This window comes from Bubalus bubalis, chromosome 23 (genome assembly GCF_019923935.1).
Source record: "Bubalus bubalis isolate 160015118507 breed Murrah chromosome 23, NDDB_SH_1, whole genome shotgun sequence".
Classification (NCBI taxonomy): domain Eukaryota; kingdom Metazoa; phylum Chordata; class Mammalia; order Artiodactyla; family Bovidae; genus Bubalus; species Bubalus bubalis.
The window spans coordinates 834471-853540 of record NC_059179.1 but is presented as its reverse complement, the minus strand read 5'-3'; the positions used below and the strand labels follow the sequence as shown (position 1 = coordinate 853540).

The following is a 19070-nucleotide window of genomic DNA, read 5'->3' as shown; positions in this document are numbered from 1 at the left end:
AGGGCAACTAAGCCCCTGCGCCACAACTACTGAGCCTGTGTTCTAGAGCCCGGGAGCTGATACTGAGCCTTTATGCCGCAACTACTGAAGCCCATGAGTCCTAGAACCTGTGCTCCACAAGAGAAGCCATCATAATGAGAAGTGTATGCACCAAAACTACAGATTAGCCCCCTCTCCACAACTAGACAAAAGCGTGTGCAGCAACATAGACCCAGGACAGCCAAAAATAAATAAATAAATAAACCTTAAAAATACTTTATTTAAAAAAAAAGGACTGATGAGCTGAATTGGGAGGGAGCAGGGAGCATTCATCAGTGAAGAGAGAATTATGAAGCTTCTCCACATTGAGGCAGACACCTTATCTAGAAACAGGTGAGTCTGCCATTAGACAAACATTTTAGCAGGCAAGCAGAAATCAGACTATAGACAACAGCGTGGGGTACCAGGATGGATTACAGACAATAGTCCTAACACAAAAACAGATTGTTTGATCCAGTAATTCTCCCACACTATTCACTCTGAAAAACCACTCCAGGTTTTCAGAGAAAGCAGCCATGGAGAAAGAGATAGTAATACCAGGCATTCTCCCAGTGAATGAATTATAGGATCTAAAAGTAAACCACTAGTATCTTACACTGCAGCCAAATCCCTCACAGCTGAAAAACAGTCAGGATAAGAAAAGAAACATCTTGGAAGGCTGAGCCAACACCACATGAACTGAATCTAAGAATGCAGCCCAGCACCAGTTCAACTAAATTCTAGAAGGAATATGATTTATCAGTCTCTCACTCTAAACAGAGGGGAAGGGCTTATACTCTATGTGGAGCAAAACAAAACAAAAAATAATATATTTCACTTCCCAGGGTTCTTTTCTTTCTTCTCACTGTTTTTTAAATCAGGTATCCAAAATTCAATTTAAAAATTGAGACATACCAAAAGAAGGAAGTGTGATGTATAACCAGAAGAAAACACAGTCAACAGATGATGACACACAGATGAACGAGTACTTATAACTACCAAACAAGGATGTTAAAACAATTCTAAGTATGATGCAATAGAAACTATAGGAAAAATGGATATAAACACTGAATAGATACTTCAGGAGAAATGCAGTCTAAAAAAGAACCAAAAGAAATTCTAGAAGTAAAAAGACACAGTATCTGAAATACAATTATCAGCAGATGATTAAGAATAGGCAATCAAAGAGACTGATAATAAACTTTAAGGAAAGTCTACAGAAAATATCTAAATTAGTTCAGTGAGAGAAAAAGTATCTAAAAAGAAAAATGGAATAAAGCACTAGTAGCCTATAGGATTGGAGAAGTCAAGGGCAACCCACTCCAGTACTCTTGCCTGGGAAGTCCCATGGATGGAGGAGCCTGGTGGGCTGCCGTCTATGGGGTCACAGAGTCAGACACGACTGAAGCGACTTAGCAGCAGCAGCCTATAGGATAATATCAAGCATTCTAACAAATACATAGTTGGGGTATCATAAGGAGAAAAGAGAATGGGTCAGAAAAATAATTCTGGACTTCCACTTCTACATAGTATACAAAAAGCTGAAAGAACACCACTCCCATCTTAAAATAAGGAAAAGTTAGATAATCTACAAAATTATAACTTTTCTTGAAACCATTAGAGCACTGAGACTGTAAACTACAAACATATAATCTAACCACTATGATATGCCCAATGGGAGCATTCCCTTGCTTATGGTAGCACACGGCAAGAAGATGGGACTGCCTTACAAGGCAGTAAGAATAATTCAGCTAATATTTTTAACAAACAGTTAACAATAACAAGTTAGGGAGGGAATACTGACTTCGAAAAATTACAAAACACTTGCAACATCTTTTTCAGAAACCCCTCTCTGTATCCAAGACTGGAGTAAAAAAAAAAAAAAAAAAAAAAAACTGAATAAAAAGATAAAAGCAACCCTCAAAGGTACAGTCCTTGAGGAAGCAGACACCATTCCTGTAAGTAGATAGGGCAGGGAGTCCCTGGAGAAAAAGAACCAGGCACAGCTTTCTTGACATAAGAGAAACCATTTTAGGTCTAAGTTGTTTGGGAATCTAAGCCTGGCCACAATGCTTGCCCTTGAACAGGACCCAGTAATTAACAATCTTAAGGGAAGTTGGATGGCATCACCAGCTTAATGGACAAGAGTTTGAGTAAATTCTGGGAGATAGTGAAGGACAGGGAAGCCTGGAATGTTGCAGTTCATGGGGTCACAAAGAGTCATGACTTAGCAACTGAACAATGAAGTGAAGGATTGCAGGAACAAAGGAAAAGCAGTCAAGAAACAATGTGCAGTGCTGTGCTCACTACTCTTTGCAACCCTATGGACAATAGCCTGCCAGGATCCTCTGTCCATGGGGATTCTCCAGCCAAGAATACTGGAGTGGGTTGCCATTTCCTCCTCTAGGGGTTCTTCCCAATCCAGGGATCGAACCCAGATCTTCCGCATTGCAGATGGATTCTTTACCTTCTCAACTGCCAGGGAAGCACCAAGAAACAATAGTTCAGTGATAAAGTCCTAGTTCCTCCTCAAGATATATATATATAACAATCTGATACAGATCATAGCTGTTCAGGAACTACACCCCTACTCAAGTGAAGGATGAAATGATGAGGTTTCCTTTTCGAACCCTCTGCGATTTCAATCAACTAAAACTTGGACTTTGTCCATCTCTGCCCCAATTCTATACTGAATTTTCTGCTCAAGCCCCTTCACAAACATTCCTTAACTTAAAAGTTTCCCCAATTTTACCATCTGGGGAGACACTGCTTTGGGAAAGAGCTCCTTACTTGCTGCAGGTAATAAATCCTTCTTCTCCTGATTTTTAACTTGGTTATGTCTTTTGGCTCAACACCCACCAAGAGAAACCCAATTTTTCAGGTAACACGACTACAGGAAAAAACAGTTCCTCCCAGAACCTTTTCCCCTATGAACAAAATTCTTAAGCTTCTAAGGTAAGGGCAGTAAATCATGTTGCCCCCAAGGCACAAAGATGGGGAGAATAGTAAGAAAAAAAAATCCTTTAATCCTGGAGGCAAAGAGGGACCAGAAAAGCATGATGAGTCCTGACTCCAGAGGTAGTCTATTGCTGGGGGAAGAAAAAGAAACTCACTTGCTAAAGAGTTTGTCTCCCACAAAAAAAAAAAAAAAAAAAAGGAGCACGAGACAGGAGAGAAAAGGGTAGGACACACACGCTAGATAAATAAAGGGGTGCAACCCTTGGGATACAGACTGGCTGGAACCAGCTTAAACTAAGGTGGCTCTGAGAACAGTCCAATCATTGACCTTTAGTTCATTATACCTTCATTGTAATAGGTGGTACAGTTGGTAATGAATCTGCCTGTCAATTCAGGAGACATAAGAGACATGGGTTTGTTTAATCCCTGGGTCGGGAAGATCCCCTGGAGAAAGGAATAACAACCCACTCCAATATTCTTGCCTGGAAAATTCCACGGACAGAGAAGCCTGGTGTGCTACAGGCCATGGGGTCGAAAAAGTCGGACATGACTGAACACATACAACCACAACCAGTACTAAAAATCACCCCCACTTAAGCTGAGACAGTTAGATCATAAAAGGTCAGAAGGTGGGCAGTGGCCCAAACCCTGGGAAATCCCCACCCTTCCCAGACCTAACAAGGATACTCACCACCCTCATTAGCACATGAAACTACTGAGCCCTTAAAATCCAAGACCCCTATGCCCTGGGGCAGCTCTCACTTTCTGACATTGTCTGTCACCAGTAAGCAACAGTAGTCTACAGATGGAGGAGGGGCACGAACACAGAGGAAAAACACTTCTGAAGCATGGGTGCAAAGAAGACCTAAAGCAGAGGGCTGGAAAGGAATACTGAGAAAAATCCTCCAGCAAATCACTCTCAATCTAAACATAAGATTACAACAGAGGAATTTCAAGCCCATGATACACTAAAGATATATTAATCTGCTTGTACTTCTGAAATACCAAAGATTGGATGCTTAAACAACACAAATCTATTTTCTCACAGTTATAGAGCTAGAAGGCCCAGATCAAGGTGCCAGGTACCTTGGCAAGAACCATCTTTCAGGCCTGTGGACAGCCACCTTCTCACTGTGTCCTCACATGGTCTATTTTTATAAGGACACTAATCCTACCGGATCAGGCCCCACCTTATGAGTTTGTTTAGTTATAATAAGAAAAAGGAATGGCTAAAAGACAAAGGGAAAAGCCCTCAAAAATAGAACAAAAGAAAATCCCAGTACCAATACCTCAGGTGAAACAAACACACCCCCTTCCTAGCTAGCCCTAATTTGCATAGGGGAGGTGAGGGGGGAGGAGACAAAACTTATAAAAAGAGAGAGCCAAGACAGGTTGAAACTCTAATACTTTGGCCACCTGATGCAAAGAACTGACTCAATGGAAAAGATCCTGATGCTAGGAGCAGATGGCAGAGGATGAGATGCTTGGATGGCATCACCGGCTCAATGGACATGAGTTTGAGCAAGCTCTTGGAGCTGGTGATAGACAGGGAAGCCATAGGGTCGCAAAGAGTCGGACACGACTGAGCAACTGAACTAACTGAAGATGGGTTGAGGCCTTTCCTCATTAATCTTAAAAGCCTTGCCTCCAAATACAATCATATTGGGAGTTAGTGTTTCAATATATTAATTTTGGAGGGCACAACAATCAATTCACAACAGAAGGTAACTACAACAACTTAATTCAAACTTGGCTCTACTCCTGACTAGACTGGTTCTGCTAGGTTAACAGCCTAGTAGAAGAGGTATATTCATTTCAGGCATAAATACTGTTTGCCTCAGTTACTTCAGTCCTACATATGATATACAGATTTTAATTAAAAAATCACAAGTCATATAAAAAACTAAGGGAAAAAACAATGCCAAGAGATAATGCAACATACAGAACAGTTTCAGAGATTACACTAATGTTATAATTATCAAACTTAAAATAACCATAATTAATCTATTAAAAACTGTAACAGGAAAGGTAACACATGCATGAAAAGATACGGAATTTCAGCACAGATAAATTTTGAGTTAAATGGAATGTAAGAAATAAAAACATGGTAAAAGAGATTAAAAACTGCTTTCTATTGGTTTACCATAGACATAAAACAGAGGAAGAAATCAGTAAATGTGAGGACAAGGAATCCATAGGGACAGAGGAGCCTGGCAGGCCACAGTCCATAGAGTCACAAAGAGTCAGACATGACTGAAGCGACTTAGCACACACATGCATGCAACAGAAATTACCCAAATTGAAACACAAAAAGAGAAAAAAAATAACTGCATGTTAAAATTTCTATCTGCGGATGGAATAGTCTAGGTAATTTTTAACTTTTTTTTTGGTAACTTTTCCCAGAAATTTCTGTAATAAACATATTTTGCTTTCATAATAGAAAACATACTTGACACAGGAAAACATGTACACTAAATAATTACATACTCTGTATAATCTCAATTATGTAACCAGGTTATTAAAAAGACTTTTTTTTTAATGACCAAAATGACAATGTCTAAAATGTTCTAAAACTAATAAAAACAAACTATGGAGTCAGGAAGCCCAGAGAATCATAAATACTATGGAGAAAAAAAAAAAAAAAAAAAAAAACCCTCCTAATTTAATACAAAATTTATATTTAATACAAAAACAAAAATGGTTAAAAGGATGGGGGATTAAAAAAGATATACTACTCATAAGAAAGTTGATATATTAATATTCTTATATATCAAACTATGCTAATGTCATATAGACTTCAAGAAAAGAAATACTGAATGTAAAGGACATGCCATAATGATAAAAAAGTCAATTCACTAAGACACAATGGTAGCAAAGTTTCAAAATATATGAAACAAAAACTGAAAAGATAGACTCACAATTACTATCTCAATAATTCATAAAAACAAGTATTCAGAACATTATTAATGATATATAAAACTTTGTAACAACAGTATCAAACAACTTGACTATACCAACACTTAATAGAATACTACGTCCAACAGAATATATATATATTTTTCATGTATAAATGGAACTTTTACCAAAACTGATCATCTGCTGGACTACAGAAAATAAATCACACAGAGAATATTCTCTGACCACAACGGAAGTAATGATAAGACATCTGGGAAAATACTAAATAGGCAGAATGTAAACACACTTCTAACTAATCCATGGATCAAAATTCACAAGGGAAATTAGGAAATATTTTAACTAGGTGATAATGAAACCAACATATCAAAATTGTGGAATGCAACTAAAAGTACCACATAGTGCTTAGAGAAAAATGCATAGTTTTAAATGCTTATATTGCAAAAGAAAGAAGCTTCCAACTTAAGATGCAGGGGGGAAAAGATATTAAAGAAAGACAGGAGCAAAAAAAAAAAAAATCAGTGCAATAAAAATGGACAACAGAAAAGAATCAGTGAAACTAAAAGATTCTCTGAGATCAATAAAACTGATAAACCTCTAGCTAGACAGATCAAGGAAAACAAATAATCATTATTAGAAATAAATGAAAGATGAGATGTCACTACAAATGCTACAAACATTAAAAGCATAAATGAATTATGAACGTCACACCAATAAATTCAACAACTTAGATAGGGGTTTCCCAGTGGCTCAGTGGTAAAGAATTCACCTGTCAATGCAGGAGACAAAGGTTCGATCCCTGGTCCAAGAAGATCCCACATGCCACAGAGCAACTAAGCCCATGTGCCACAACTACTGAGCTTGTTCTCTAAAGCCCAGGAATCGCAACTACTGGGCCCACCTGCCGCAACCACTAAAGCCCATACACCTAAAGCCCATCCTTTGCAACAAAAGAAGCCACCACAGTAAGAAATCCACACACCACAACAAAGAGTATCCCAGCTCACTGCAACTAGAGAAAAGCCTATGCAGCAATGAAGACCCAGCACAGACAAAAATAAATAAAAATTATTAAAAAAAACAGATAAAGTGTACAAACACCTTTAGACAGAGAATAGAAAATTTAAGTTCTCCTATGTATACCAATACTGTGGCCACCTAATGCAAAGAACTGACTCATTTGAAAAGACCCTGATGCTGGGAAAGATTGAAGGTGGGAAGAGAAGTGGACGACAGAGGCTGAGATGGTTGGATGGCATCACCGACTCAATGGACATGAGTTTGAGTAAACTCCTGGAGTTGGTGATGGACAGGGAGGCCTGGTGTGCTGCAGTCCTTGGGGTCGCAAAGAGTCAGACATAATTGAATGACTGAACTGAACTGATGTATACCAAGGGCTTCCCACATAGCTCAGTCTGTAAAGCATCTGCCTGCAATGCGGGAGACCTGGGTTCAATTCCTGGGTCAGGAAGTTCCCCTGGAGAGGGAAAAGGCAACCCATTCCAGTATTCTTGCCTGGAGAATCCCATGGACAGAGGAGCCTGTCGGACTACGGCTCATGGTATCACAAGAGTCGGACACGACTTAGCGCTAACTTTTTATGTATACCAAAAACATTGATTTCATATTTTTAAATATACTAAGACAACTGAAGCCAAAATGTGCTCATTAGTAAATTCTATCCAACACTTACAGAAAAAGATACCAGTTTTACCAAGAAAAGTAGGAAACATTTCCCTGCTCACTTAATGAAGCCAGCATAATCATTTTTAAAAACCTCAACAAAGACTTAAAACTACAGGCAATTATCTCAAATGAATACAGTCATAGAAATCTACAATAAAAACACTAAGAAATGAAATCCAAACACGCCAACAAATTTGGAAAACTCAGCAGTGGCCACTGGACTGGAAAAGGTCAGTTTTCATTCTAATCCCAAAGAAGGGCAATGTCAAAGAATGTTCAAACTATCCCACAACTGCACACATTTCACATGCTAGCAAGGTTATTATACTCAAAATCCTCCAAGATAGGCTTCAACAGTACATGAACCAAGAACTTCCAGATATACAAGCTGTATTTATAAAAGGCAGAGGAAACAGAGATCAAATTGCCAACATCCGCTGGATCACAGAAAGAGAATTCCAGGAAAAACATCTTATTCTGCTTCATTGACTATGCTAAAGTCTTTGACTGTGTGGATCACAACAACAAACTGTAAACAATTCTTAAAGAGATGGGAGTACCAGACCACCTTACCTGCCTCCTGAGAAATCTGTATGAAGGTCAAGAAGCAACAGTTAGAACCAACCATGGACAACACACTGGTTTAAAATTGGGAAAGGAGCGTGTCAGGCTGTATATTGTCACCCTGTTTATTTAACTTGTATGCAGAGTACATCATGCGAAATGTCAGGCTGGATGAACCACAAGCTGGAATCAAGATTGCTGGGAGAAATATCAATAACCTCAGATATGCAGATAATACCATTTTAATGGCAGAAAATGAAGAGGAACTACAGAGCCTCCTGATGTAGGTGAAAGAGGAATGAAAAAGCTGGCTTGAAACTTAACATTCAAAAAACTAAGATCATGGCATCTGCTCTCATCATTTCATGGCATATAGATGGGAAAACAATGGAAACAGTGACAGACTTTATTTTCTTGGGCTCCAAAGCACTGTGGATGGTGACTGCAGCCATGAAATTAAAAGATGCTTGCTCCTTGGAAGAAAAACTATGAGAAACCTAGAGAGCATATTAAAAAGCAGAGACATTACTTTGCCGACATGGTCCCTATAGTCAAAGATATGGTTTTTCCAGTAGTCACGTACATATGTCAGAGTTGGACCATAAAAGAGGGTTGAGTGCTGAAGAATTGATGCTTTTGAACTGTGGTGTTGGAGAAGACTCTGGGAGTCCCTTGGACTGCAAGGAGATCAAATAAGTCAATCCTAAAGGAAATCAATCCTAAATATTCTTTGGAAGGACTGATGCTGAAGGTACTGATGCTCCAGTACTTTGGCCACCTGATGCTTCCAAAGAGCTGACTCATTGGAAAAGACCCTGATACTGGGAAAGAGAGAAGGCAGGAGGAGAAGGGCATGAACGGAGGACAAGATCCTTGGATGGCATCACCAACTCAATGGACATGAGTTTGAACAAGCTCTGGGAGATGGTGAAGGACAGGGAAGCCTGGCATGCTGCAGTCCAAGAGGTTGCAAAGAGTCAGACATGACTTAGCAACTGAACAACAACAATTTATCACAACCATGTGGACCTTAATCCAGGAATGCACAGTTGATTTAAATATTCCAAGATGAGTAAACATATTTATGTTTGGGAAGACAGTTTTCTGAGAAAAAAGGGAGATATGAATATAGAACAGGGAGAAGAAAGAACCCTGTGATATTAGATTTTAATTACAGATATGAATATTAACCTTAATTTTTACCAATAAGAAATTATTTCTTAATTCATTCTGCTGAAAGGACCAACAGTAATAACAATCAAGGAGCAATTAGTATACCTGTTGCCCAGATGTTGGTTTTTAAATACCATTTATCCCCAAAGGATGTACCTTTCCCTCTTTTCCTTGCTTTTTGCTTCTCTTCATTCTTCCACTATTCATAAAACTTCCTCAGATAACCACTTCACCTTCTTGCTTTTCTTTTTCTTTGGGATGGTTTTGTTCGCCACCTTCTACACAATATGACAGACCTCTGTACATAGTCCTTCAGGCACTCTGCTATCTAGATCTAGTCCCTTGAATCTATTCATTACCTCTACTGTGAATTTATACGGGATTTGATTTAAATTATACTTGGCTGGCCTAGTGTTTTTCCTGGTTTTGTTTAGTTTAAGCCTGACTTTTGCTATGAGAAGCTTATCATCTTAGCCACAGTCAGCTCCAGGTCTTGCTTTTGCTGACTGTATATGCAGCTTCTCCATCTTCGGCTACAAAGAATGTAATCAATTTGATTTTGGTATTGACCATTTGGTGATGTCCATGTGTAAAGTTTTCTTTTGTGTTGGTGAAAAAGAGTAGAGAGCTGGCTTAAGACTAAATATGAAAAAAACTAAGATCATGGAATGGCCCCATTACTGCATGGGAAATAGAAGGGGGAAAAGTGGTAGTGACAGATTTCCTCTTTTTGGACTCCAAAATCACTGCTGACAGTGACTACAGGCCATGAAATCAGAGGACAATTGCTTCCTGGCAGGAAAGCGATGACAAACCAAGACAGTGTGTTGAAAAACAGAGACATTACTCTGCTGTGATGCTGAAGCTCCAGTATTTTGGCCACCTGATATGAACAGATGACTCATTGAAAAAGTCCCTGATGCTGGAAAAGATCGAGGGCAAAAGGAGAAGAGGGCATCAGAGGATGAGATGGCTGGACAGCATTACTGGTGCAATAAACATGAATCCAACTGTGCAAACTCCCGAAGATGGTGAGGGACAAGGAGGCCTGGCATGCTGCAGTCCATGGGGTTGCAAAGAGTCAGACATGACCTGGCAACTGAACAACAACAACACCCAAATGAACTAGGTTCTTGAGAAATTAGTGTCTTATTCTAAGGCTGGAACCTGAAAGGTATAAGATGAACGTGGGACATCTTTTCATGCCACAAAATGAGAAAATGCTTTAAAATATGGGAACATTAAAAAGACCCAGGAGCCAGCTTGAAGACGCTCCCAATGCCAAAATCTGGGACAATCGAGCAACAAAATTAAGCAGCAACAATAAAGGCTAAGATTCATCTGTTGAAGTTTGAAAAACCCAGCAGTCTGTCCTAATTAGAGAGAGAAGGAAAATCTGTATTCCTTAAAGAAGAATGCCAACTAACAAATGTAACAGGAATAAGAGATTAGAACATCATTTTCCAGCTAACACGGTAGTAAGTTGAGTTGGCCAAATATCATTACGAGTGCTTGTAACATTTGGTGAAAATGCCAATGATACGCAGGATGTTTAACAGTCTCAAAATATTCCTCTCAAATTATTTACCTACAATAGGAAAAATTAAACTTAACAGTGGAAAAATCTGGCAGACATCATTTAATCAGCTGATCAAAGTTATATCACCAGTAATGCAATTGATATCCTGTGCTGTATGATATGATGCTTCAAGAAAACAACATAATTCATTTGATATTCTTAGAAAAAATGCATTCATCTGATTCTAATCATAAGGAAGTAATTAGAGAATCTTGAAGAATATTCTAAAAGTCATATGCCTATAGTCTTCAAATATTTCACAGTTAAAAAAGATAAAGAAAAAATGTTAAGAACTGCTCCATATGACAGGCAACTAGAGGGTGATAATAACTAAATGCAATGTATATAACCTCAGATGGGGGAAAACTGCTATAAAGAATATTAGGGAAAACTGCTATAAAGAAATATTATAGGAATAGTGGCAAAAGCCAAATGATATATATTCTGAATTTGGTAATTTTACTATGGTTAGGTAAGAAAATGTTCTTATTTTTAGGAGACAGACAAGAGGTCATGATGCCTGCAACTTAGTTTTAAATGGTTCCACAAAACCATTATTATACATGATAAAGCAATTGTGGCAGAATATTAATAGGCAAATACAGATGAATGGTAATATGTATTAGTTTGTTGTTCTATATTTGCAACTTGAAGTTTGAAATTTCCCAACACAGAAATGTTTTAAATTCCTTAAAAAGGAAGCATGAAATACAGTAGCATCAATTATTTAGGTAAAATCTAGTGTAAGACTTTTACACTGAATGTAAATGGCCAGAAATAGTCAAGACAATCAAAAGTGAGATGTTTATTCTACCATACATCAAGATTTATTATACAGCAGTTTAAATTAAGACAGTGAGGTATTACTGCTAGGATAAACAAATCAGTAAAACAAGTCCAATATGAAACTGAAAGAACTAAGGTATATATGCACAACTGAGTACTAATAAGTTGTAAAAAGGCAATAAGGAAGCACTCTATGAACTGCTGATACTGATTTCTAGGAAATACTGCTAAGTTTAAAAAACAAAGTACAAAAGAGTATATACAGCATACTACTTTTTGTCAGAAGAAAGGAAAAGAAGAAAATAGAGATCTGCTTAATTCTGCAACAAGAAATTCAGAAAAGATAAATCAGAAACAATGAAACTGGTTACCTACAAGGGATGCTGAGAAATGGGATGAAGTGATACAGAAGAGAGTGACACTTCTGATACACCTTTTTTGTAAAGTTTTGCTTTTGGAAGCATATTAATTTTATAAGCATTCAAAAACTGATCACTGAAGGAAGCAAAATGAATTTAAACAGAAACAAACATATTTCAAATGAATAATATTACCATGGAGAAGAGGGAAGTAAAAATAACCACACACACAAAAAAATCCTAATCCAAATAGCTTTTGAAAGTGTCCAACCACATACCCTCAATGAAAGGGAATCTAATCTTGAATTCTTTATTCTAGGTTTGTTTTCTACAGTAGTATGAGTACAGAAATTCTGAAGATCATAGGATTAAAAAAAAATTTAATATTGCTGGGAGCCAGGTTCTCACTGAGGTAAATGGAAAATACAAATATAGAATCAGGAAAAGGAAAAGAACTCCATGTAATTGGAATGAAACTAGAAGTATCAGTATGCAATTATGATTTCTAAAATATTTATATACACTTTTTAGTAATGTCCATTGAAAAGACCTGGAAGCAATGACATCTCAGTGGTAACAAGCAAACCTGCACCCAGATCTTGGTTTCTAAAAACCATTTCCCACTACAAATGAACCAGGGCTCCTTGTAGAAATGGCAGGTTCCAGAGCTGTGTGGACTTCCCTGGCAGTCCACTGGGTAAGACTCCATGCTTCCAATGCAGGCCTTCAATCCCTGGTTTGGCAAACTAAGACCCCACAGGTCATGTGGTGTGCCCACACACACACACACACAAAAAATTATTGAAAAAAAAAAATAGTTTGACAGAAAGGAAGGAAGTGCTCCAAACTGGTCAAATCTGGGACAATTTGAACAGCAAAATAAACAAGTTCTATAATAGATTATGACACTATAAAATAAAAATCCATGACTGCAAATTGATCATAAAAAAGAACACACATACATAGGAATAACAGAGAGCTATTTCTTTTTTTTTTTATTTTCTTACAAAGTCAACTATGCTTCAAGGTGGGTGGCCCTGGCCAGGGCTCTGGAGCTCTGCAGAACACAGCCCCCAGTCTGTTCCCTGGGACCCCCAGATCATCCAGCAGCCCAAGGCTGGGTGAGCTGGAGGGCCCCCCCCAGGCAAAGGCTGGAGTCTGCCTCTTACCTCACTCTCCACCTGACGACCACCACTCCCCCAACTGTTGGCTGAATCCCCCACTAACTGTAGTTCACCTACAGTTGGTTGCTTGTGGGAGAGGCCCACTGTGGGTCAACCAATGGCAGAACAGGACCGCTACCTGTTTGGGGGTGGGGGTGTCTGGTGTGAGGCGGTAATGGAGCTCAGCGACAGTCAGGTGCTAAGGGCTGTGCTCCACAGCTCTGTCACTGTATCAAATTGTTAAATTTTCCATATTTGATAAACGTGCTGTGGTTACAGAAATACACACTAAAGTACATTCTTAAGATTTACACACTGAGGCATTACTGTATAAAGAAAGGCGCATGATGTATGCAACCGACTCTCAAATAGTAAAGAAAAAATGTTGTTGTTGTTCAGTCGCTAAGTCATATCTGACTCTTTCGTGATCCCATGGACTGTAGCCCACCAGGCTCCTCTGTCCATGGGATTTCAGAGACAATAATTCTGCTGTATGTTGTCATTTCCTTCTCCAAGGGATCTTCCCAACCCAGGGATCAAATCTACGTCTCTTGCACTGGCAGGTGGATTATTTACCACAGAGCCACCAGGGAAGCCCAAGAAAAAAATAAGTATGTATATACAGAGAGATAAATTCAGAAAAATGTTAAATTCCCTATATTATTCTTGTAACTTTTCTGGAAGTTTGAAATTATTTTAAGTCAATTAGTTTCAGAGGGTATCTTAAAAAAATAGACCAGTAATAGACCAGTAGTAAGCCAAAATAGTTGTGGGTTTTTCCCCCAGAACAATATCAGTTTAAATCCTTCTTTTCCCTATAGATCATCTCATTTCTATATCCTAAATTGAATTAAGATACAAACACCTGATTTCAACTTGTTTAAAACCTCAAGGACATTTGAAGGAAATTAATGGTACATGTTAAATATCAAAACAAAAAAGGATTTTACATTTTGGCAAGCTTTTTGATTTCAAATTGGTAGCAATTACATTTTTGTGAAACATATCTATGGAAAAAGTTGTATAAAACAAGACCCAGGAGTTCCCTGGTGGTAAAGGATTCCAGGCTTTCACTGCTGAAGCCCAGGTTCAATCCCTGGTCGAGGGAACTGAGATCCTACAGGGCCTGCAGCATGGCCAAAAAAAGGCTGTATAATGTGCAAGGTATACTATGATGTACAAGAATGCTTAATACATTATTTTTAACACACACACACACAAAATAGTGAAAACCTAAGATTTCATCACCAGAGGACTAATTATGACATATCCACATTACACTATCCACTATCCATACAACAGTTTTTTAGATGAAGTATATTATAAGCATGAAAATATGACATACTATATAACACAATACAAAATGAAAGCCAGAAGTTGCAGATATATTTGTACGAAAAATTGGAAGTGTGTTAATGTGTTTACATATGTGACCAGAAACAAAGGCCTGAAAGGATACACCAGAAAGTTACCAGTGTTTGTGACTGCCCTGGGAGAGGGAAAATAGGAGGAAAGGCACTGATATATGTTTGAAATTTTTTTCCTGAAAGATCATGTACAATTTACAACTTGAAAATGCAAATATTTTGTATTCTTAAAAATAAGACATAAATATACTTTGATGAAATGATTTCACTGAAGAACAAAAAATATATCTCTTGATATCAGAACTATAACATAACCTTCTTAAGCAGTTATAACGATATAACAAGATCTATTTTTCTGTTCAAGTACTTGGTGCTATTAGTTCTATGTTTTTAAATTTAATAAAGCCAACAAATCCCTTTTGGAAATAGATAAGACATTAATCCTAAATTGAAAAACCCTGCTTACTAAATGATAGCAATAATTTTTTTTTAAAAATCCACAATGTCTTTAACAAAGTTTATTCTGAGAATTTCAGTTGATAGCCAAAGTACATCTTGAACTACAAGATATACTTTACAACTCTAAGTGATTTATGATAGTACAGAGGCATAATAAACTTGAACTTCGAATTACTGACCATCTTGTTATCCATGCTATGAATAAAGTAGATTATCATCATTCAGGTGTCCTTTCACTAATAACATTTTAAGTTAAATGTAATAATAAATAAAGCTAAGGACTCCAGCTTCTAGAATCTATACTACTTTGATTAGTTCATTTGGATGACAAACTCTTTCAGTCACTGTTTGCAATGCAGCTTTAAGGTACATTAGTTATTAGTCAGAGATAACTCTGAACAGGTTCATTATTACATACTTTGATAAGCAGTGGTTACACTAACGTGTTTGTGGTTTAATTTCAGATATTTTGTTCGTTCTCCTTTGTACATAAGTCCATCTTAGGGGCCCTCAGGGAAACAATTATTTTTTTTCATGCCTCTAGAATGTTATTAGGAATATCATCCTTATAATTCATTAATATAAATCAATAGGTATGTAGTATAAATCTATTAAAAAGTATTCCATAATTACTCTCAAACTTCCATTAACAGAGGGAACATATAGGAGAATGTCTCTATTCTAAGCACCTTGATAATGTTTCCTTACATCTAAGCTAAGCACTTGATAACAATTATTTTTTTCCTAACCAGGGTGTATCAAAAGAACTGATAATTTTCACTCTTTCAACATTTCTGGAGTTTAACTGAGCCTAAGGCCACGCAGGAGGCTACTGGAATACAAAGATTCAGCCTCTGAGGTAGTAACAATTTAAAGGGAAGAAAGGAATACAATTGACTAATCATTAACCCCTAACTTTGAAAAAGAGAAAAGTAGATAAAAGTATTGGAAAATGTTGTTCTCTGACAATTAACATACATACATTGTCCCATCCATTTTCAAAAATCCTTGTTTGAGTGGTTTTCTGCAAGCACAATGTATGTGTGTTCACTCAGTCTTGTTCAATTCTTTGCGACCCCATGGCTTGTAGCCAGCCTGCCAGGCTCCTCTGTCCATGGAATTTCCCAAGCAATACTGGAGTGAGTTGTCATTTCCTCCTCAAGGGGAATCTTCCCCACCCAGGGATGGAACTCATCTCCACAGTCTCCTGAAGTGGCAGGCTGATCCTTTACCACTGGGCCACCTGAGAACATGGTGGGGAAAACGTGCTACGAGGCAGGGCCCTTGGTTTCCATATTCTCCACACAGTACCTGTATAACCTTAGGTTTGTCACTGAACCAGTCTTGGCCTATTATCTCACCTCAAAATGTCAGTATTATCTTACTAGCCTAAGCCAGAATCATCTTACCAGCATAAACCAAATCGTCCTCAGTGGTTTCCAGGTCAAAGATCCGCATTACTCACATACTCATCTGATTTCCCCAAGTAATCATGGCCTAGGAACCAGTGTGAGTAAGCTAGGTGAATTCCAGTTCCTAAACTGAACTTTTACATCACCAAGAGAATAAAAAGGCCCTGGATTGTGCTTTAAACGCTGTGACTCAAAAAATGTATTACACAGGCTAAAGATACAGTCTTAAAAAGATGATCAAGAATGACTGTCTTAACTGTGTACCATCCTAGTACAACAGCAGAGTGTATTTTCGACCGTGAATCCGAGTTTCAGCATTACTGAAACCACGCCTCCCATAGAAATCCAAGAGCTATCAGAAAAACCTCTCCAAAGGGCGGGGGAGAGAGATAAACCAGGACAAGCTTTCCCAAAACAAAACAGAACCCAAACAAACAAACATTAAAAAACAAAACTGTTTTTCCTTCCCCTCCAGCTATGCAGCTGCACCGAAAAGAGAAGCACTTAGATTAGCATCATCTGCGTTTCATTCCTTTTCTTTTGCAATACTAGCTACCCGCCTATAATAAACAGACCTTGTGCTCAGGGGAGAATTTACTTCCCCATCCAGTAAAAACGAAGTTCCTTATTTTCACTAACAACGAACGCCGTCTCCAATCAATATCCACCCTCCCTGGGGAGACCAGACACTCCTCTCTCGCCACCTCCCACTGCAGGCCCGACACCCCACATCCCAGAAATCGCCCCACTTTTCAAGCCCCTGCTGCACGGGTCGCGAGGCTCTGGGGGGAAGTGAAAGAGACCCAGGGTGCGGCGTGCACACCAGCACAGGCGTCCAGCCCGGTCAGTGAGCCCCCCGGGGCCTCCGCCGGCCGGGGTCTCGCGAAGGCGGAAGGGGAGCGGCGAGCCCCGCGCCACCCCCACTTACCCACTTTGTCCTTCCCGTACATGTGCCCGGCCACCTGATGCGAGAGGGGCACGCAGCCGTTGAGGAAGCGGAGCCTGCCGCCCGCCGACTTCGGAGTGCCCTCGGGGGCGGTCTCGCTCGCCGGTGGGGTCCGCATTTCTGGGGGGCCGGGCGCCTCAAGCCGAAGAGGGGATGGCGGCTCCGTTGCCATAACGGAGAGCTGAGGCGGCGGCAGCGGCGAGAGAAGGGGAAAAATAGGGCGGAGGGAGAGGGCTCCGGAGGACCCGAGGGTCGCTCAGGCTCGGCCGCGAGGAGGCCCGGGGGTTCCTGCGGCTGGTGCCCGCTGTGGCCCGGGGAGGGGACCCATGACGCCGCGGAGGCGCGGGCGCTCCCCTGCCCAACTCTCCGCTCCGGGCGGCTCTAGGCTCCCGCTTCTCTGCCGCCGCGGCTGCCGATCCCGGCACAGCCCTGGAGACAGTTCCAAGCACGAGAGCAGCGGCGGCGGCGGCGCCTCGCGCTCCCCGGGGCCTTGACGGCGACGACAGCCCCACCTCCCGCGCCCCCGCCCCCTCCCGCCGTCCTCCAGTCCCCTTAGCTGCCGCGTGCGCGTCAGCGCCGCCTGCACCGCCGCCTCCGCCGCTAGCTTCCTACTGCGAGACCCGCGGCAGCCGCCGCTACTGAGCATGCCCAGAGGCAGCCCGACGGGACCCCCGAGGCGGGGCGCGCGCTCGGCGCTGCCCGGAAGAGCGGAAGGACCTGGAAGGGGCAAGCACAAGCGGAGCTCTTCTCACCCCTACCCGATGGGCCTTTTGGTGCAGCCCGGGCTGTTCCTTCTTTCATTCAGTACGCGCTTCAGCGCGTCCCCGGCTTAAAGACGTCTGGTTCTTGCAGTTGTAAGGGGCAGTCAGTCACTCGTTAAGAGGTGGAAGGCAGAAGCGTTGCCCTGGGTGTCTTGGGAGACCATCTTTTACCGCAATCACCTCCCTCCAACTCCCGCTCCGGAAAGATACAATAGGAGTAAAACCAGGCAGCCTTCGAAACACCCTTTAAGTAATCCTATCCTCCTCACCAAATTGGTGCCTCTAAACAACTTATAACAAGTTATAAACAACTTATTCAAAAAATTTTGAAACCGACACTAATTTCAGACTGTAGAAGATAGGAAATAATCTTAATTTTTTTTTAAGTGAGCACGTTTTTTAAAAGAAATGAGCAGGATTTTTTTTTTCTCTCTCTCTCTCTCCCACTGGACCCTTAGCGCAAGTTCCAAGATGCTCCATAGATGGAGAATTGTGTCGAAATCAGGAAAAAAAAAGGGGGGGCGGTGTGCACACCGGGAGCGAGGGGGAGATTCTGGGATGGGACACCACAGTTGGTTCCTGTGTTTGGCATTTCAAATGAAAACTGGACCTGGCCTTACAGGTACCAGACTAAGCAAGAAATTTGGGAGTGAAATCTTAGATATCCGTCTATGGCAAGTGTTATATCAGCACACACAATCTGCCCTCATAAATCCGCACACCTGGGAGAGACATAAAACCTGGCTCGGACTCTCTATTCCAAAGGTGGGTCCCCTGGGCTCCAGGACCAAGCCCCTCAGGATTGCGCAAACTCAGTTGCTACCTCTCTCGGTCTCTTCCTCCTCGCTCCTCTTGTGGCTGTCAAATTCCGTACTCAACACTTCCTAAAGGTCTGGGACTCAGCTCCGCGCATGCTCAGTATCAGC

At 40.4% G+C, this 19070-nt stretch overlaps 1 protein-coding gene across 17 annotated transcripts in view; it reads right to left on the bottom strand.

The window, feature by feature from the left end:
- The window catches only part of IPMK (inositol polyphosphate multikinase), a 116464-nt gene extending 97402 nt beyond the window's left edge, over positions 1–19062 (bottom strand). For 16 of the 17 annotated variants that reach the window (XM_025274090.3, XM_025274092.3, XM_025274093.3 and 13 more), the window contains exon 1: positions 17366–17557. In XM_025274090.3, the coding sequence (XP_025129875.1) occupies positions 17366–17555 (190 nt within the window). In that variant the 5' untranslated portion in view covers positions 17556–17557. Of the gene's footprint in view, positions 1–17365; positions 17558–18967 lie in introns of those variants that run through there. The other variant, XM_044935155.2, reaches the window with a different exon arrangement.
- Between the last annotated feature and the right edge of the window lie 8 nt (positions 19063–19070).